Source organism: Alligator mississippiensis, chromosome 5 (assembly GCF_030867095.1).
Source record: "Alligator mississippiensis isolate rAllMis1 chromosome 5, rAllMis1, whole genome shotgun sequence".
In the NCBI taxonomy this organism is placed as follows: Eukaryota; Metazoa; Chordata; order Crocodylia; family Alligatoridae; genus Alligator; species Alligator mississippiensis.
In genome coordinates, this window is record NC_081828.1 from 26,461,727 (window position 1) to 26,483,870 (window position 22,144).

General features: G+C 38.1%; 1 protein-coding gene across 10 annotated transcripts in view; it reads left to right on the forward strand.

Annotated features, from left to right (window-relative positions):
• ADGRL2 (adhesion G protein-coupled receptor L2) overlaps positions 1-8,459 on the forward strand; it is a 485,613-nt gene extending 477,154 nt beyond the window's left edge. For 4 of the 10 annotated variants that reach the window (XM_019489068.2, XM_019489070.2, XM_059727992.1 and 1 more), the window contains 2 exons: positions 2,951-3,079; positions 6,394-8,459. In XM_019489068.2, the coding sequence (XP_019344613.1) occupies positions 2,951-3,079; positions 6,394-7,148 (884 nt within the window). In that variant the 3' untranslated portion in view covers positions 7,149-8,459. Of the gene's footprint in view, positions 1-2,950; positions 3,080-3,303; positions 3,386-5,649; positions 5,703-6,393 lie in introns of all 10 variants that reach the window. The other 6 variants (XM_019489072.2, XM_019489071.2, XM_019489073.2 and 3 more) reach the window with 3 other exon arrangements.
• The last annotated feature ends 13,685 nt before the right edge of the window (positions 8,460-22,144 follow it).

The window sequence follows — 22,144 nt, forward strand, 5'->3', positions numbered from 1 at the left end:
CTTAAAAGCAAGAACATAATTTTAAACCTTTCCTAACCTTTATAGGTTAAATCTCAACTAGAAATACCACTGCAGTACCATTTTAGTGCTTATATGAGACTATGATTTTTAGACTCAGAAATTTTCCCAGTGAAATCAAGTTGACACCATATCTATGCAAAAGACACCTGTAAAAGTTTTTTTTGTTTTTGTTTGTTTATTTTTGCAGGGGCGGGGAGGAGAGGGGAGGGAGTTCTCTCTCTTCCAGTGAATATGTTATACTTTTTGTAACTGGTATCGTGAGGGCATTATCATGTGTGGCCCCAAAAAATCACAGCCATGCCATCTGGATTTACTCTTCTGGAAGGGAAAATTTGATTAACTCTTTAATTCAATTGTGAATTATGTAACGCATGTACTTAGCAGTCCAAAGGCCTCAGACTCGTATCCATACCCAGTCAAGATGGAGGGCCATTCCAGCTTCAGTCATCTCATGATCCTGTTCCACATTTTCTCACAGAGGGATTGGGCTCATTCACAGAATGAGTACTGTCCTGTACTACAGCTAAATCCAAAAGGCTGTCACCCTGCCTATTCTAATCCAAACTTAACTTTTTCCCAGCTGCTTAACCAAGTTGCGATAAAAGGGTATAGGAACTGGAGCTGCCTGCTGTAGGCTTCGACTAAATCAGCAAAATTAGAAAAAGGAAGGTAGCAAAACTTATTGTTGTTGCCCAGTATAGTGGCTGCTGTCTTCTAGCTAAAACATTGAAGAACCCTGACTAACATAGAACCAGAGTACCTTTCATTCAATAGCTAAATACTGGTCCTGACCTGAAAATAGGAAAGGGGAAGGCAAAAGTCAAAATGAAACACAAAACAAAACAAATTTGGGTTCCTGCTCAGGGTGAATTTACTTCCCATTCTCAAATATGAAAGTTACTAACCCCAGTGAAATGTCCTTTCATTCTGAATCTTGAAATCAACTCTGAACTTGGGTGAACTTCAGTTTACTCATTGCTAGGTAGGAAGAAGAGGAGTTTCCTGCTGCTCTAGCCTGCTCATTTAAATATCTTGATGAGGTCAGCCAAGCCTGTCTGACTCTAACCTGCATTACAGTCCTATCAATCCTCAGGCTTGCTCTGTGTATGTGGTTATACTTTGCTTTCTGCACATCCTTTCATAGCATCTTACAAAGTGAACTTGGGTTCATAAAGACTTGTATTCTCTCTCTCTCTCTCTCTCTATATATAATTTAGTTAGTCTATAAAGGTGCACATCTACCCTGCCTTCTTTAGCTAACTCACAGCAGAGTTCAGACCTCATACCATACCACTATGCCACAGATTCAAGACTTTTCAAGGAAGTATCATGACCAGCCGATCATCTTTCAGTTGAGCCACGCAGCCAAGCTCGTAAAAATAGGGATCTCCATTGTTTCACAGTGACGCAAATCTAAACAAGTGCTTTTTTAATGAACATCTGATGAAATAGGCTGTCTATTGTCAGCATCAGACAAAGGAGGAGGTGTTGCCTATGAAAGTTCATGCCTCTCTGAACCCATTAGTCCCTAATATGCTATCCTGCCCTACCTTTTGCCTTTAAAAAAAACTTTTAGGATAATGTTAAGACAAAAATGTGGTTGGTAAAAGAAAAAATATAGATCTGCCAATAATACATGTATTAGAGTCCTTTAAATTAAAATTAGAATGGAAATGCATTTGCTTTAGTGTTTCTCATTATGTCTAGATTGCAACAAAAAAATGGTAAAAATCCATCTAATTGTTAACTAAATGAAATTACTGTCAAATAAGATTAGCATAATCTGTCAGTAAAAGAACTCCCTGAACTCCATGAATTTCTGCTACCTAGGCTAAAATATCTCTAGCAGGGTAAAGGCATTAATATTTAAATATCTTCTGTTATTGCCTGAACAAGATCCTAATAAATTTAAATACTATGTGAAAATTTAGATGGTTCTCTAGTTCTCTTCCAACATATCATGCATTCAGGGAACTCTGGTCCTGAGCCTGTGCACTGAAACACAGTATGTCATATGTTGACTATTACCTTAATGGGTTGTTTAAAGCTATGTGTTCAATCAGTGGTTTAAGTCTAATTTATCTTCAGTTTTCTGACTTGTCTTCCCTTTTAATTATTAGGAGTCTTACAGATTAACTGTTTTATAAACATTTAGTGCATAGTAAAATTATTCTGAAACATTGTCTAACAATTAATAAGTGTTGGTGCACAAGTTTAAAACTGAGAAATATTTGTTCTATCGTGTAACTTTTCACTTTTGCTTGTTGAGATACTTGTGTTAAAAATAATTCAGCATTCAAAACTTTGTTTAAAACCTGGCAGATAATTGTGCAGCATGAATTTGTTTGACCTTAAAGAATATATGAATGGTTTGATTTCTTAAGCAAAACATTTTGTTTTCCTCTCAGCATGTGTGCTTTTGCATATACTAAGACAGGCTTGTTGCAGTGTGTCATCCGCTGTTTCTGTTTAAAGGAGTTACTCCCTTCCCTTTTCCCTCTGCTTTTAGTAAACTTAGCCATAACCCAGATGGCTTCATAAGCTCTAAATTAATATAATTTGGATTTCTCAGTTCTAGACCACCGTGTTTTAAGGTTATTGTTTTTAAGCTATAATATCTTGAACTAGAACCGTGATCTCTTTGCATTTAATTGCTATTTTTGTTTAACAGTGGTTTTGCATAAATTAGTAAATGTCATTCTCAGCAGGTGTTTACTTTAGGGATTTGAACAGCACCTGTGAATTACAGAAATTTAACTATATTTTCCCACTTCTCCAAATTAGTAGCTCAAATACATTCAGAAGTTTTTACCCAAATTATATTTGACAAGGTGTACATGACTCATGATGAATAAAAAAAAGACTTTGTAGAAATTGCTGGGATAAAAATTAAGGAACTGACAACTTTTTTTCTGTTTCTTTGCTTTAGGAATGACTGGCAATTACCTACTAACAAACCCTCTTCTTCGACCACATGGCACTAACAACCCCTATAACACATTGCTCGCTGAAACAGTTGTATGTAATGCCCCTTCAGCTCCCGTGTTTAACTCACCAGGTGTGCTTACACTTACTGAATAAACTTGCATTTCTTTTGCTCTAAGTCCTTTCTTCTCTCTAAATAGAAAATCAAGTTGCATTATCCTTGTCCTGCATTCTTAATTTCTGTCAGTTTAAGAAATACTAGTGTTGCCAATGTTAGGCTTGTAAAACTGCACTATATTATAGTAATGCCTTTGCTGTAATAGTATTTACCAATAATTATCCATGTTTTTAACACAGGTGGCATAAATCTTAATATACTATTACAGGACTGACACCACATGGTCCGAGAGCCCATCTTCAAGATATAAATCACTTAGAGGTATCATGTCTATGCAATATAAGGTTCAGTTGACTCTAAAGCTTGCTGAGAAGAAAAAAGTGCTAATGGAGCTGATTAGATAATAAAGCGTGCAAGGCATCTTGACACCTTTGAATATCCTGGTGTAGAAAATTGCATCCAGCTTTAAATAAAGCCAAACTATAGTATAGTGCAGCTTTATGTTAGCTTATTTCTTCAGGAAAATCTTGAGGTTATAATTAAGACAGTTTAGTTCTGTAAGACTAAAGGGTGTCATCACTAATTTAACTTTTTGTGATATTATCCAATTGCTTTTCTTAACTAGAGTAGTTCATAAATTAATATTAATCTAGTATTTACAGTTTTAATGAGTCATCAGGTATTACTTCTAGTATAACTGAAATTCTATCTGTTTGAAAACCTTTGACAAAGTAGAGATCATAAAACCTTGTTTCCATTTTTTTATTTAAATTTCTTTTTAAAATGAACTGTAGTTTCTATTTTCATTCTCTTGTTTTCTTACTTTCCTTATGCTTTCCTCTAGCAACCTACAGAGAGACAAGTATGGGAGTAAAACTTAACTTTGCCTATCAAATGTAAATTTTTTCAGCATGATTTTTAATGGGCACAATTAAAACATAACTAGCGGTCATGAAGTAGACTCAGCGGGCAAGTGGTTCACAATTTGCAAATGAAATGTTTTCATATTCAAACAGTATTTGTATACTGCTTTTGGAAAAGAACATGACGTCTGTAGCAAATCCAATCGGTATTAGAAGATGTACAATGCTGAAATAATTTGCTATTTAAAACCAAAGCAATGTCAAGCAGTAATGCTTAATAATTTACTTTTATATTTCTACATTCCCACAGTAATCTTGCTACAGGCCATGGAAAGACTTCAAGTGAATTACCTGATCACGGGCAACAAAACTTGCCTCTTCAACTCAAATATATACCAGTCTATTTAACCCTGCAGTATATCATAGAAAACTCATTTTGAATTATCACATATGTTTTGGTATCTGCTGAGCAGAGGAAAGAGAATTAAAATTATAGAAATCACTTTCATGAGGGAAATGAATGCCAGCATGTGGTCCATGTGTTGCCTATTATTATAAATGCCATATGTTCTGTGTGGCTAAAACCTCTGCAAGAAAGATCTTGGAACATGTATGAAATTACAAAACTACAAAGTTGTTTAATCAAAGCTTAAAGAGGCCTTTCAAACAACCATCATTACTTTGTCTAATTTGGGACACATGGAGAGCTTGAATAGCACAATACAAAATTACTTGCAAATTTTGAAATGGAGAATTCCATTAAAAAAATCAGTATGTTGTTATCAAAAAATGTTTCAGGACAAAAATGTATCCCTTTCCTTTAAAAGGACAAAAAGGGTTTGTTTTTTTTCCCAGAAGAAATTTGAATTTTCTAAGATAAGCTGCAGCTTTAAATCTGGAACAGAAATAAAACAGAAAATCTATAACCCTTGGAAACAATTTTTTTATCCTATACTCCTCCAAGCCTTGCATATAATGCAGCAGCCTCACAGTGGTCAGTTTCATTTCAATAGCATCACTCTTCATTCTTTCTTTATTTCCAGACATATCTGTAGATAAAGTGATTTTCTAGGAATCCACTAACAAATAATCTAACTTTCCATGGTACAGACTGTTCAGTTTCTTTCAAAACTTTCTCTCTTTCTTTGCCTGGGAAGCACTGTGATGTCATAGTTTACATGTCTTTGTGTCTATAGAAATTAAATTTCTTTATTACAAAAAAGAGCTTGTCATCATAAGATTCCAGGTTTTTTTCCCTAAACTTCTTTTCATATCTCCAACAGATCTACCCAATCTGTCATTCCTCCAGCAGCTTTAAGATGTCAGCCATGGCTGATTTTCTCCTCCCATTCCATAGCTAATATTTATTCTTTGGTTTAATTTCTGTGACCCATACTTACAGAAATTCCTAACATTTCTGCATTTGACCTCCATGTCCACAGTGTCTGTGGGCCTAACTCTTAATTGACTATGCTGGTTCATTCAGTGCTGTCACTGTGACTGATGCAGACTGCAGGGCTGCAGGCGAACTTTGACCTTTAGAAGCCTGAGGCCATTGTTGGCAGACAGAATATTAGTGCAAAAAATTACGTTAAGTGGGAAAAAAGCTGTTATTGCTTAGTAATCTAATTTGCTGAACCCTTGCTCTGACTAAGTTGCTGAGAAGCTTAGTAATTCTTCATCATGTTACAATAAATCATTTTACTTTCTTTTATATATCAGCTACTCTTAGGCCAGATAGCCTGAGCAGACAGACATGATGTGAGTTGTCCAAAGTGAGTCATTCCACCTGCTGTCTATCGTGTTGTTGGATGGTGCTTGTGGGCCCCGCTCCCTTTAGTGTGAAAGATGGCTGTCCTTGTTTAACATAAATTCTTTGTATTTGTCCATTTTTTCATTCTTTTCTTTACTTCATCTCCAGAAAAAAAGGAAAATGTTAGAAACGTTGTTAAAGTAGTTGCTTGCCAGTTATGTGGGTTTATGTTATACATTTACCTTCAGTTATGTATGTGATCTAATTCCTTTTTAATTTAGTGTCGTTTAGGACAAATTCTGTTAATTTTATTTTTCTAAACCATGGTGTTGTACTTTAAAATGTAAATGTTTTTACAAATAAATTGCTTTGCATTACATATGCAAGGGCATGGAGTGAATAGTTTCTTGTGGAAGAGTCATAAAACTGACCTTAAATAATGAAATCAGAATTCCACTGTTCTCCCCCAAATTTCTAAATTGATGTGCCACTCAAGCCCACAGGAAAAAAAAGTATTATTTTGAAATACATCTTTCCTATATAAGGTGTGCAACCATTTACAGTTGGGAATGTTCAATAACCATAATGTTTCTCAAGCCTTACTTCCAAGTACAACTTTGTCCTGAACTACATTAAAGAGTTTTGTACAAAAAGAAGAAGAATTGGCCAAAGGGTGCCAGGCAGTAACCCAGACTGTCCCTTTTCTGTTTCAGGACATTCACTGAACAATGCCAGGGATACAAGTGCCATGGATACTCTACCGCTAAATGGTAATTTCAACAACAGCTACTCACTGCGCAATGGAGACTATAATGACAGTGTGCAAGTTGTAGACTGTGGACTAAGTCTGAATGATACTGCTTTTGAAAAAATGATCATTTCAGAATTAGTGCACAACAATCTGCGGGGCAGCAGCAAGAACCACAACCTAGAGCGCACGCTATCAGCCAAAGCTGTGATAGGCGGGAGCAGCAGTGAAGATGATGCCATTGTGGCAGATGCTTCATCTTTGATGCACAGTGACAACCCAGGACTAGAGCTTCACCATAAGGAGCTTGAGGCACCACTTATTCCTCAACGGACTCACTCCCTTCTGTACCAGCCACAGAAGAAAGTGAAGACCGAAGGAACTGACAGCTATGTCTCACAGCTGACAGCTGAGGCTGAAGACCACCTACAGTCCCCCAACAGAGACTCTCTTTACACAAGCATGCCCAATCTTAGAGACTCTCCTTACCCAGAGAGCAGCCCTGATGTTGAAGAAGATCTCTCTCCCTCCAGGAGGAGCGAGAATGAGGACATTTACTACAAAAGCATGCCAAATCTTGGAGCTGGCCATCAGCTTCAGATGTACTATCAAATCAGCAGGGGTAATAGCGATGGCTATATAATTCCCATTAACAAGGAAGGATGTATTCCTGAAGGGGATGTTAGAGAAGGACAAATGCAACTAGTGACAAGCCTTTAATAGTGTAGCAAAGAAATATTAAAGGCCACATACAAGTATTAAAAAGACTTAATTGGCCCCATGCAGGCTCCCTCATATCTGCTCGAAGAGACAATTCTGTTCACCCTGTGGTTCTCCGATGTAGAGGGGATGATGGACCTTGCAGTTCTGTGAATTTTTATAAAACAAAAACTTTGTATATACACAGAGTATACTAAAATGAATTATTTGTTACAAAGAAAAGAGATACCAACAAGGTATTTTAAGATTATCTTCTGCTGCTGAATTTAAGGAAATTGTGAAACAAAGAAAAAACTTCCCAGCCATTTTACTGCAGCAGTTTGTGAACTAAATTTGTAAATATGGCTGCACCATTTTTTTTGTAGGCCTGCATTGTATTATATACAAGACGTAGGCTCTAAAATCCTGTGGGACAAATTTACTGTACCTTACTATTCCTGACAAGACTTGCAAAAGCAGGAGAGAGATTCTGCATCAGTTTGCAGTTCACTGCAAATCTTTTCCATTAAGGCAAAGATTGAAAACATGTCTAACCACTAGCAATCAAGCCACAGGCCTTATTTCATATATTTCCTCAACTGTACAATGAACTGTTCTCATGAAAAATGGCTAAAGAAATTATATTTTGTTCTATTGCTAGGGTAAAATAAATACATTTGTGTCCAACTGAAATATAATTGTCATTAAAATAATTTTAAAGAGTTTGAAGAAAATATTGTGAAAAGCTCTTGGTTGCACATGTTATAAGCTGTTTTTATTACACTATGTTCATAGTACTATAGTATGTTTAAAATGCAAGTTCTACCCATTTTCACTTATTTTTCACTGTAAACAGTGTTCTGCTTTGACAAGTTAGTTTTTATTCTTACGTTTAAATTTTTTATTGCCAAAAGAACATAACACCGGGGGAGAAATTTTTCTTAGAAGCCAATTATGCCAAGCCTTGCACAAATTTGGTAAAATCTAGCTAAGATTGTAAATCAGTTCCCTGTTCATTCTTTAATCAGGGTTGAGTTGGGAGGGGAAAAGGGGACACTGGACACTTCTCACAAACTTTCTGGTGAACAAAGGTGCCTCTCCTTTTTAAAAAATAAAATTAAACATGAATAGTACTCTTCCATATTCCTTCTGCCTATATTTAGTAATTAATTTATTTTATGATAAAGATCTAATGAAATGTAAATTGTTTCTGCAAAATTCTGCTTTTTTTTTCATCCCTTTGTGTAAACTGTTAATAATGAGCCCATCACTAATATCCAATGTAAAATTTAACACCTGTTTGACAGTAAATAAATGTGAATTTTTTCCAAATAGGTAAAATGTGCATTATTATGTATGAAATGGAATTAGCACTAAACTTCCTTTGACCCAAGTGTATTTGTTTTGTTTAAATTGCTCCCTAATATTTCATTATTTAAATTTTAAAAATACAATAGAATCTGTATGTCTGTTTCTACTGAATAGAGGTCATCATTGCTGTTTAGCATTCTAGTCGCAATCATATATGATCAAAATCAGATACATGAGCTCCATTAGGAAATTGTAATATACTCTCATACATTTACATAACAGATTTTATTTTTTAAGTAGGAATCTGTACTAAAATTAAAAATTGTGGTAAGCTCTACAGTCCTATTTTGGGCAATGGTAATTAGATGTTTTTAAATAGTAAGGAAGATGTATTTTTGCAGTGAAAAAAATTTTAAGTTGCATTTCTATAGCAGTGTATTTAAAATGCTGTTCAAACAATCACAGCACCATTTGAATATTAGGAGCTCAATTTTTACCCATTTGGGAAGCTGAGGTATGGAACTGATGGCCCTGCTGAAGACGCAATCAACAAGTCCATTGTGAAGTTGGGATTTGGAATTCTAAACTTTCCTATTTCCCAGACTTCTCTTCCTTCCTGTAGATCAGTTGCTTATGGTGTGAGGATGCAGAGTATAGTTTTTTTTCTGTATATATAAACTATGTACTGATTAGCCCTGATTATCTAAATAGCTCAGAGAATTTTTTGGAAAATTAAAATGGCAAATAAATAAAAGGACAGTTCAAGGAAATATTTCTGAATTTTGAATCATCCAAACTCCAGAAAATCAGAGTTCAGATAGCTAGACCTCATCTGCATTGTAACTAGGATGTTCAAAGATAAGCAACAGCTGCAAACTAAAGGAAAAGACATATAAACATGTCGTCCAATTGGTAGAGCCTGCCAACAGGTTCCTTAATACTGTCACCTTTGCAATGTATTCCTTTCAGGTAAGTGGGCTTTTCATCAGAGGCTGACTTCTATTTACTGTAAGTGCTTCAAAGTCTGGAAGCTGAACTGTTATGAAATTAGAATTTGTCCTGAGCCAGGAATAACATTAGATTTTTTGGGATCAAAATGATTTCTCAGTATCGTGTTGCAAACTTGGAAATTTATTTATTAACTTCTTGTGAGGATAGTCAGGCTTTATGGATTTGAAAATTTCTGTGTGCAAATATGTACTTGGTATATAAACTACAAATTAACTTAAGGTAGAATCTAGCAACCTTTTATAACCCTCAGTTTTGTGTGTAATCCAATTGAAGGCAGTGAGATTATTTGGTTGAATAGGATTTATAGTATTGTGCACTCAAATTACATGGAAAGTTAAAATGGCAAACATCTATAAAACTAGGGCTTTAACTGAAAAAGAATATCCACATACAAGGATAACAGAACAAATTAAGCTTAAGAGCACAGCTCTTTTTGCCTAGATATCCTAGAGAGAATTGATGTTTTTATTGCCTTTTTTCAGTGGATGGACTGCAGTCTTCCTGCCTTATAACTTTGCTAATGAATGTCCTGTTCTTAACAAATAGCTAACAAAAAAATAAAAAGTCATTGTTGGGCTAAATTCTCTATGGGTGTCATGCCTCAAAAGAATGCCTCTGTGTAATTACATGGCTGATGCTTGTTTGGTCTTGCTTCACATCTCATGCCCTATTGTCATACCATCTTGCATGTGAGCCCATATCTCACAGTTGAAACAGAGTTGGATGGAAGAATTCAATGAAAGAACTCTGCCAGAAGCAGCATTCAGGATTCAAGAAGTAGTTTTTCCTCAGAATCGGTACTAATTCTCTTGTGGGTACACTTCTCTGGAAGGTGCCATTTTTCAGCTGAGCTAGCTGTAAATATGGTTACAGTCATTAAATATTTGCAGGCATTGGTGGTATTAACTTCAGTGCCTTAGTTCAACTTGCCTTGAGTAATTTCATTCTATATGAATTCCTTCCAAACCTTTCAATGAGATGCTCTGAAAGTGAATGTTTATGTAATAATACTTTGTAATGTTAAACAGCTGATACATTACAGCAGTAGGTAACATAAGCCTCACTGTGACTATCTGTGTAAATTCAATCCTGATGAAAGTAGATGTAATTTTACTTATATCGCCAGATTGGCCTATGGTTTGCGAATGTTATGAATGGTCAAATCTTGAATTCCTTTGAGATCAAAGAAGATATAGAAAGACTGGAAAGAAATAAAGGTATTAATAAAACACATTAATTCAGCAATTTATATAGGCAGTAAAAGGTGTATAAAATCTTTTCTGCAAGTCAGCAACAAAATCTGTATCTGATGGTATATTTTACATTTTAAAACACATGAGAAAATGAGAAAATTTTTACAAGTCTCCAAAAGGGATGCTTCACATTAAATTATGTCATTAATCATAAAAATAAATCAGTAAAAAATAATTTTAATGTGAAGACAGTGTTTTTTTTTTTTTAAGAATGGCATCAAGAAGTTTGCAAAATGGTACTGAAGTGTAAGGATACCTCCATTACCACATGCACCTTCATGATCAATAGTCCAAAGTAGCTGTATGATGCTTCCACATCAGTATGTTCTTTCATCTATATTTTATTCATATTTTTTGGAAATGATTTCAAAATTGTGCCACTTTGACTTGAAATTGTTGAACCTACTTTTTTCCCCCCAATCTTTTGGTAAAACTACCTTCTGGCATAAAGCCAAGGTTTATAAACTCAATGTGAAGTTTAATTGCACAGTTGGATTTTTAAAACTATGAAACCCTATACATAGTTATAAAAAGCAAATTTCATTGTGCTTTCAGAATGGCCAGATCTAGTGCCCTGTTAATACTGCTGCCAAGGGCAGTAAAATACTTGATTTTGTATTCTCTTGGCTGGTTCTATATAAGGCAACTGCCCTTGAAAAATTCTAGAGAAGGAATAATGTGGAAAGGAGGCAGTGGAATTCTGTAGTTCAAATGATTTGCCTAAAGGTGCTTGGGACAAAACCAGTGAAAAACAGCATTTATAGCATGAGCTCTTTGAGAACTTGTTAGTTCTTGCTGTTAATGCAGGGCCTGTGCTGAGCAATACCATCCCACTAAGTAAGCAGTTTCTACATAGGTGCCCTAAGAATACATGATGTCCTTCATTTAATCTGGAGGTGTGCATATAAATAGGGGAAGGATGCTGGAATGCTGCATCTTGGTCACCATTATATAGTTTCATGGCATATTTGCCTAGGTGATAGCTTAGAATTGTATTTTTTTTAAATGTTAATATTAACTGATTCCCAACAGGATTAAAATCTAACAGTATGCTAGGCAAGAGAGCAAGTAGATGGAAATAGACATGGAATAGAGATGGAGTACTCCCATGTGGGGTGGAGGTGGGGATTTATTAACTTAGCTGAATATCTTGAGTTGTGAAGGTCATTTCAGCCAGTAGGGCTGTGCAAAGCTTCAGTCCCTGATTCGATTCGGCAGAGTTTTGGCCCGATTTGATGGCCAAATCTCCAAATCCCAATCGGGTCAGAGGACCCTTTAGTCTTTCCAAATCAAATCGGAACCCTCTGAATCAATTCAGAAAGATTTGGTAATTCGGACATAGACCCGGTTTTAAATGTGTTATCTACATACCTCAAGGTACCAGGCAGCTCATGAATACTGAGATGGTGGGATGGATGGAGTGTCCCACAGGAACATGGGGTGCTCCCCAGCGTGCTTGGCAGCAGACCCAGAAGCGGACCAGGAGCACTTCTGGGTCTTCTGGGAAGCACGTGATTCCCCACCGCAGCATCTGTCCAGTTCAGTGACTGGTGCCTCCTGGAACTGAGGGGGACACCCAGTGTCCCTCTGTGGCTGATCACCAGGGTGGGGAGGGGGGAGCCCTACGCACTCAGCAGCGGATCCAGAAGTGGACAGAGTACTTCTGGTCCGCATCCAGGTTTGCCTCTGAGCACGTGGGGGACGCTCCCTGCACTCCTGTGGGACACTCCATCCGTCCTACCATTGTAGCATTCACAAGCTGCGCCTGGTACCGTAAGGTATGTCAAAAAAACATTTAAAACTGTGTCTATGGCCAAAATGATGATTTTTTTCAGAATCAGCATCAAATCTTCAGATTTGGATTTAGCTAAATCAAATCGGGGACAGTGATCCGAATCAACAAATTGAATCACTGTCCCAATTCAGGCCAAATCCAAATTGCATAGGGCCTGTTTCACACACCCATGTCAGTCAGTGTACTCCAACTAGGCTCTGGATTACAGATTCACCAAGGGCAGGGCTTCATGCTCTAGAAAGGATTCTTAGTGCTGAGGGGTTTTGTTTCTCTTCCAAAAACCTATATACCCACAGGATATATTCTGAGTGGTATTTCATTCCTGTCTAAAAGCATTATTAGTTTCTCTTTACTATATTATGTCACCATTAATCTTAAATTTTTCTCATCAGAAATTACTGGCCTGTGAAACAGATCACCATGGCCTTGCACCATGATATAGCCTGAATGGTTATAAATAGAAAGGTTGCAAAACTGCATGAGGCCAATACCCAGTGGCAAAAATGTGAAGACTTGACACACAAAATATATCAGCTGCAACCCAATCACCAGTGCAGGATCGATGACTGTAGAAGAATGAGTAGTTGTGGAGATGCTTCCCACCAGGGAGCTCTAGTCAAGTAAATTATCTTCTAAAATTATTTCTATAGTTTCTGAAAATTCTTCAGGTTCCTAGTACACCATGTGTTATATTAACAGCCTGGGTGAAGGCTGCATATGGTTTAGTTGTTGCACCGGCACTTCTCTGAGTGCCCCCACAATCTTGGGTGGGGTGGGGAACCAGCTGGTGCCCCCCACTGCCTGGCCAACAAGGGCCAATCTCGGGGGTGGGCATGTGCCCTGCTAAATGCATTGCCTATATCCTGCAAACACTGCCAGCGGCAATCGGCGACTGCCCACAGACCCTGCCAGCAGTGGTGGCAGTGGCCAATCTCCAGGGGGCACGGCCAACTAAGTGCATCCCCTATGCATCACCAATGTTTAAGGCTCCATGTTGGAATCCCATTAAGTACTTAGGAAGACAATTCATATAAGCACAACTTCTGTCTTGCAGCGTGGAAGGCATAGCTGAAGTAACTTGTTGCTGTTCTCATGGATCATAAAAAGTATTTCTTTTCTTTTTCTTTTCTGTTATTTATTTACTTATTTATTCATTTTATTTATTTGCTGCTATTGAGTTGTTTGCCTCCATGATCTGTTCTGACCAGGGTGTTGATGTAGATGTATTCTTGAGACCCCCTTCAGCCCTATGTATAAATATCATTAATGCTATTTTAGATATATAATATATATTTCTGATATTATAAAAGGTAGAGCTGTGTGAAGCTTTGGTTGCCGATTCAATTTGGAAGACATTCGATGGCCAAATCTTCGAATCTAAATCAAATCAGAAGACCCATTAATCTCTCCGAATCGAATCAGAAGCCTCCAATTCGATCTGGAGAGATTCAATGATCTGGCCATAGACACAGCTTTATATGTTTTTTCTATGTACCTCAAGGTATCAGGTGCAGCTCGTGAATGCTGACATGGTGGGGCGGATGAAGCATCCCAAGGGAGCACGGGGGGGGGGAGGCGGGGGGGGGAAGGGTCCTCCATGCATTTGGCGGCAGACCCAGAAGTGGACCAGAAGTACTTCAAGTCCACTTCTGGGTCCACCCCAGAGCACATGAGGGTCTCCCCCCCGCCCCCCAGCTTGACGACTGGTGCCTCCTGGGTCTGGGGGGGTACCTGGGGTCTCCCCGCAGCCAATCGCCAAGCCCCCTCTCTCCTGCTCTGCTTCCTCCCAACTCCTATTATTACTGTCTATTCTAAACTGTTGCAAAATCTATTCTTTTAATTTGTTCACCCTTAAGTGCCTGCCCTTACCTCTAATCATCTTGTTGCTGATCCTCAATGCTCCCTTTTCTAAATAATTTAGACAGTAGGCATGTCTACACGGGCCGCTCTGGCGCCATTGTTTCTGCTGTCATTTAATACTTCCTTTGGGAAGTACTAAAAAACAGCATAGTAACAGCTGGTACTGCGTATACACATGGTTATGGTACTGCGTATACACATGGTTATTTTTAGGCAGTATACGTCACTGTAGCGATGCTCTAAAATGGGTGTGTGCACCACTATGGCGACATAGCTGTGGTGTCATGGTTTTTCCCCGTGGATGCTATGTTGTCATAATGCATTTCTGCAGCAACATAGCATCATGGGTAGATGTGCCCAGTGACTACAGAATTGTGGCCATTATTTACACAGCATTATATTTTTGGTATTATTTTCTAGCCCTATTTTTGCACATCCTAATACTTGGTTTACTTATTCTGCACATAAACAGAAGTTGTCATTGAGAGAACCATAGCAGTTATAGTTACAGTTAAGTGATTACAGTTAATTTAAAACCTCACAATTAATATATTTCCAATTATTTCCCTGAACACGTCAACCTTGCATTTAATCTGTCATCATGCCTATTCATCTGCTTTGTTAATCCAGGTCATTCATAATGTTCCCTAGTTCTGCTTAACAAACATCATTCTATGTTAATAACAAATGTTGCTCCCTCAGTGTTCATCCCTGCTCCTGATAGCATTTAACTATTGAACAATGCTGGCCTTAGTACAGAGCTTAGGACACTGCACTGTTAATCTTTTGACATGACAAAAAATCGGCCATATAATCCTGCTCTGGTGGCTGCTTTTTAGACTGTTTCTAATGTATGATAGTACTTTACTTCTCACCTCATGAATACTTACTTTCTTTAACAGCCTATTCTGAGGAATTTTAAAAGGCTTTTATTTTTTGAAAGTCCAAATAAATGACATCAACTATTTTCCCCTGAGGAACTGTGTTATTGACACACTCAAAAGAATTTTAGTATATTGAAGAGGCACAATTTTCTTTTCCTACACACCTACACATCTGTCATCAAATTTCTGCATGTAGATTTCTATTTCTGGGAATGCCCACAACTGCCTGAGTCTAGCTCCAGCCCACATACCTATCTAGCCTATAAGGTTCAATCTAGTATGCCTTCTGAGAGCACAGCTACTAAAATGTCTTCAAAAGTAAGGGGAAGAGGGGTTATACCCACCCACATTTTTTACCCAGCAAATCGCTCATTAGGACTTTCATCCTGCATATAGAAATCCTAGACTCTTTGCCTCCTTTAGCATAAGGGGATTCAAGACCACAGTTATCTTACAGGAGAATATCTTCTAGGCTACGAGCTAGGAGCAGGGTGCTTTATTGACTTATAGACTGTCAGTTTTGTCTGCAAAATTAAACCTCTCCTATCTCAAAATCATTACACAACCTTTCATTCTGTTGCACTGGATTTACAGATTTTGTTAGAAACTTCATAAATAAGGTGGACTTTATAGAAGAAATTGAAATTCGGTAGAATGCATCTGCAGTCTGAAGCACATGCCCTCCACCTCTTCCCCCAGTTATGATGACTGGTGGTAGTATGTAGGGAAGGGTTATAAATAACCTATTTTTAAGGCTAAATAGTCCATCCAAATTGTGAATATGGAGCTGTAAAATAATTCATGATGACTTGTATATCTTTCTGGGAACACACAACCAAGCACACTCATCAGTAAACATAACTTCATGAACAAATTCCTCATGTACCTTGTTTTTGCTTGCGGCAGCTGAATGTCTGGATTAAACGGTTTTCAGACAGTCCTGAATCTAATCTGAATACCTATTTAAAAAAAGTACAGAAAAGCAACTAGCAGCTCAGTAGCAAACAAGGCAATACATAATGAGGGTGCATAGACCCAGCCCTGTTTTACACCATTTATTACTGAATATGGATTGAAGATATTCCTGTCTTCCATCACTCTTGCCATTATCCCATCATGAAATTGTCAGAGCTGCCAGTCAAGTTTCCATAACCTTTTTTCACTGACAGTTTCAAATACCATTATGAATTAAAGTAGAATCAATGTTCTGGGTTTTGCATTTCTCTTATTTGTGCCATGAAGCAGAGTCCATGTGTGTCAGTCTTTTACCTTCTTTGAAACTACATTGGCAAACATTTCTCCACTACTTGATCTGTAAAGTGGTTGATTGCAATTGTTGCAAGAATCTTACCAGCAACCACTGGTAAGGAGATTTTTTGCTGATTGTGCAGCATGGAACAACGACCCTTGTTATGGACAGTTTGAATGTTTTTATTTTATTGGGGAGATCACTTCCTGAAAGCACATCTCAAAAAGCTTTGTGAGACTTTGGAGTAAGTTAATATAAGAACATAAGTGCCATACTGGGTCCAACTGATGGTCCACCTGGGCAGTATCCTATCTCTGACATTGGCAGGAGCACTTGCTTTAAAATAGGGGTGGACAAAGTCCAGCCCATGGCAGACTCTATTTCCCAGGAGCTGCTACCCACATTGCTGCAGCCAGTTTCTGTGGAGACCCCAGGAGTGGTGGGACAGTGACAGAGCGGGGCCAGGGTTTCCATGGAGACCAGCCCCAACAGCGCTGGCAGGGCATGCAGGTGAGCAGGGAGCTGCTCCAGGCCTGGGAACTTTCAGTGGTGACAGCATGATCCAGAGCTAGGGCAGAACTGCATTCCACTGCCTGCACACCCCAGGCAGGGGTGTGCAGGCAATGGATTGTGACTCTGCCCTGGCTCCAGACCATGCTGTCATTGCCACAGAATCCCAGCTCCAGAGCAGCTCCCTGCCCAGCCACACCCTGCCAGTGCTGCTGGGGCCAGTCTCCATGGAACCCCTGGGCCTGCTCTGTCATTGCCTTGTTGGATGAGAATGAGTGGGAAATCTGAGAGTTGATTGACCACAAGCACAAAGGCTTTTGTACTTGGCAGAACAACGTCAACTCCAAACAAAAGAAATTGAATTTCCAACAATCCAAGGCAGAGGTCCAAAGGAGGACCCACAATATGAAGAACAGATGGTGGGAAGACAAGGTGAAGGAGATTCAACATCTCACTGACATCCATGATATATGTTGTTTTTATGGATGCCACGAAAGCCATCTATGGACCAAGAATGAAACCTAAGGATGGAGGAGACATGATCAAGGAAAGAGGAGCCATTAATGCCCATTAGACGGAGCATTTTGAAGACTTTCTCTATTGAGAATGTTGTTAATTCCACCCCACAACAACCAGTTGAGATGATCTCAGAGTCCCTCCAACCCTTGAGGTGAGAAAAGCCATCAAGCAGATGAAGAATGATAGGGCATCTGGAGCTGAATCCCTGCTGAAAACTTCAAGCACAGGGAGAGGAGCTCACATTACAGCTCCATGTCCTCATCCTAAGGATTTGGAATGGTGAGGAAATCCCAGGTATCCTCAGTGATGCCATGATTGTGATAATCTTTAAGAAAGGAGACAAGTGCAACTGTGGAAATTTACAGAGGGATTGCCTTGCTGTCCACCACAGGAAAGATCATATTTAGAACCCTCATGAACTGCCTCCTACTTGCTAAAGAGCTCTTCCCAGAATCTCAGTGTATGTTTAGGGCATCAAGAGGCACAATTGATTATCTTCAGCTCCAGAAAAAAATGCCAGGAACAATATAAATTTCTCTATATGACCTCTTCAAGCTCATAAAAGCCTTTGACTTTGTCAACTGAGAAGCACTGTGGAAGATCCTTCTGAAGTACAGATGCCCACTGTAATTCATCATCTTTCTTTGCGTGCTCCAGGATGGTATCTGAGTGGTGGTTGTCAATAATGTATCTATCACAGATCCCTCTGAGGTTATGATGAGACTTAAGCAAGGTTGTATCATTGCTCCAACACTCTTCTTAATATTCCGTACTGTGATGCTATATCTGACCACCAACAAGCTTCCAGTCAGAGTGGATCTAGCCTACCAAATGGATGGTAAACTGTTTAATCTCAGCTGACTCTGCGCCAAAACCAAGACCACCCTGACCTCAATCATCAAGGTCAGTATGCTGTTGTTTCTGTGATTGCTCACATGGAAACAGACCTTCAGGCAATTGTCAACATCTTTACGAGGGCATAGAAGAAAATGGGACTGACACTTAACATTCAGAAGACTAAGATCCTTCATCAACAAGCTCCTAACGAGCAGTCCCCAGTTCTAGTAATTCAGATTCATAGTGAGACTCTGGAAAATGTTGGATATTTCCTGTACCTTGGAAGCCTTCTGTCACAGAAGGCTGACATCAATAAAGAAATGCAACATTGCCTCAGATGTGTAAGTGCAAAACAGGTGTTCAAAGACTGTGACATCAGATCTGAAACCAACCTCATGATTTATCAAGCAGTTGTGATCCCCACCTTACTGTACAGAGCTAGCATGGATAATGTACTGGAGATAACTCAAGTCACTGGGAAAGTACCATGAATGCTGCCTGAAAAAGCTCCTTCAAATCTAGTGGGAAAATAAACGCACCAGCATTAGTGGCCTCTTGCAAACAAACACCACAAGTATTGAGGCAATGATTATCCAACATCAGCTTCGCTGAGCCAGCCATGTCATCTGGATGTCCAATTCCAGAAGCAAGTTTTATTGTCCCAGCTCAATTAAAGGCATGTAACATTGACATCAACTCAGGAGAAACTATTGCCCAAGACCGTCCCAAATGAAGGAAGAGTCTGCTGAAAGGATCTCGGTATTTTGAAACCTATGATGACAATAACAGGAGATGGAAAAGTAGGAACGGCAGAATCAGCATATTGTGAACAAAATTAAGGATCTGGGCTACCCACCCTGCGCAGAATCATGTACCCAAGTTGCAACAGAGTCTGTTGATCCTGCATTGACCTCGTCAGCTGTTCTTGGCTCCATAGACAGGATGATCATGGAAGCCAATCATCCTCAACTGTGAGGGATTGCCAAAGACCTAAACTGACCTTCCTCTGCTGGGCAAATTTCACTTAATGCTGTCATGTTGATTCTAACTCTGGCCAATTCAGCCAATTCAATTCTTAATTCTGATATGAATACCATCCATATGTGTTTCTACATTCAAAGAGGTACGTTTAGTTTTCTTATTATTACAACAGCTGTAATGGAATAACTATTAATTGTGATAGCCTGACCAGGGTGAGTGTGAAGCAAACAATGTATTGGATACTTTTTCTAGACTCTTCTCATACCATGGGTGAGTAGTTAAATAATTTAAAGGGTGGTTTTCTCACTCAGGGGCTCCCAAACTCCATTTTAATGGAATGAAGACTGGCTATATACACTGAACTGTCTGCATATAAGTTTGCAGATTCCAGTGTATCCATGTCTGCTGTTTTGCAACTTGCCTATTGCCATCAACCTTAGAAAAGTATTGATTTGGTAAGGTAAGGTGAAATAAAATGCATTTGCACATGAACTGGAGAAGCTCAAGGCAATAATTACCATGAAATTGGATATGCAGCTTTCTCCCATAACCTAACATCAAGCATACTCTAAATGTGGCTTGGTGAAGGAGAAGGTAGCTATAGACAAAGCACTTGTCTATATTCTGTAACTTACAGCTTACAGGCTTATTACTCAATATGTGGAGAACTTATAACAAGATATATGGAGGCCTCTGAAGCTTTAGTTTGTTTTTTTAGAAACACAAAAAGTAAAGAAATAGTGGCAGAGAGTGATGGAGAGTTGAAGGGGCACAGCGACCTTGAAGGGTATATGAATGAGAGAGTGTGGAGTGATTTTTTTTTTTTCATATCGTCTTTCCAGCTTTCCTTCCCCTCCTACACTGCTCAACTTCCCCATACATAAGCATGGAAAGCTTCACCCAGGTCCATCTGCCTGTAAAATTTGGCAATTTACTCCAATTATTTTATGAAATATTTCTGTTCCTTCAACCTCATTAACCCATGTTTTCAGTGCTTCTGTGTCTGTGTGTGGAATATAGTCTCACAATATTGTCATGGAAATTTACCAAGCCAGGCACAAATGTTATTTTCGAAGAATAGTGGATTTAACCTCAACTCCCATTAAAAATAAATCATAGTTCCTAATGAAAGGAAAGATGGTCCAGTGGTTCCATCCCTGCTTTACCACAGACAATCTAACTCTGGGCCAGTTACTTAAGGCCTGTTTTGTTGTTTTTTTTTAGTGAGTTAGGCACTGACATACCTTTAAAATTCTGCCCTTCAGTCTCTGTGCCTTTCATTTAGCATCTATTAAATATGCTTTCTTATCTCAAAGAGATGTTGTGAGGTATTCTGGTACTATGGTATAATGTAGGTCATAGGGCACGTATAAATAAAGATATCACAATCTGGCTCAAGGAAAGTTATGTAGCTGGTGCCCCTCGTAATTTTTTTTAATTCACACATCTGCCACGTCACCATGATAATAAAAGAACAATTTTTTAATTTATCCATTAAAAGAGGAGTAGGTAGGTACAATTCTGCAGTGCTGACTCAAAGAAACTCAAATCATAATCATGGGTCAATCCCACAAGGTACTGTGCATTCACAAATGTAATTTGTGCACCGCTGCAGGATTCAATCGTTGTGAAGTCAAGGAATGTCTGAAGATTTTTCTTACAGATTTCTGTAAAAATTGGTAGCCACTGCTTGAAATAAATTTTTACTTTCGGGATTGCTTGGTCTGTCTATATCAAGGTAGAGAAAATACTGATAGTTACAGAATATTCTAATTACATGACTTCTTGATTATTGTTCTATGGTTTGATGGATGTTGTGTTTAAGGTAATTTCAGATCATAACTTTCAGACTTTTTATGAAATTGTAAATCAAGTATGATTTATTTGCAGTTTTTTTTAATGCCTGCTCCCTCTAGCTTTTAATTTTAATTAGCACCTGTTACCTGTTCACATTGATGAGGGTATTAATTGTCACTACAGCACAGATGCATCAGTTTAATTTGTACTGCCACTTTGACTTTGTATTTCAAACCTCACAACCCTTTCAGCTGCAAAATATGGAACACTGTACAAATTACATTCTATTGTGATACTGAACTCCAGCTACTGAACACTAATAGTTTGATTTTTTTTTTTTAACTTTTCATCCTTGGGAAAATCTATTATTGGGCATTTAAAAAATAAATAGTCCATTAGGAGATAAATATCTGCCTGAAAGGGTTTTTCTGCCATCCAGGTTTCTTTCTTATTACCATAGATTTTCCCAAAGCATCATTGTTTCTTGAATAATTCTTAATCTAAACATTTGTATAATAAAGTAATATGAGTCACATTAAATACACTAAAACTAGTTTCTCGGGGGAAAAAAGTCACTTCAGATGCAAGGATCCCTTCTCTAGGATCCAAAGGAACTTTAAAGCTAATCAACTTTATAGCAGCTATAAAAAAAAATTGAATATTTTTCCACAGATTTAAAACTATGAAGACTATGACAAGATCTTGAAAATTTAGTTAATATAATCTGTTTTAACCATTTCAAATTTCGTACTCCACATTCAGAAATGACTTCATTGCCCATTGAGTAAGTTACCTACTGACTTCATATGGTATTTGGTCAAGACTGTTACCTTAAAATATAACACATTCTTAGAATGCAGTTGGGAACATTACATTTTGCCTATTTTATGAAGTTCAAGTATCTTGAGTTTTACCAAAATTAGTAGAAAACATTTACTCGAAGTGCTTTCATGTGGTAGAATGACAAATCAGAATAATTAGGTTCTACATGCAATTGTTATGCTCCACAA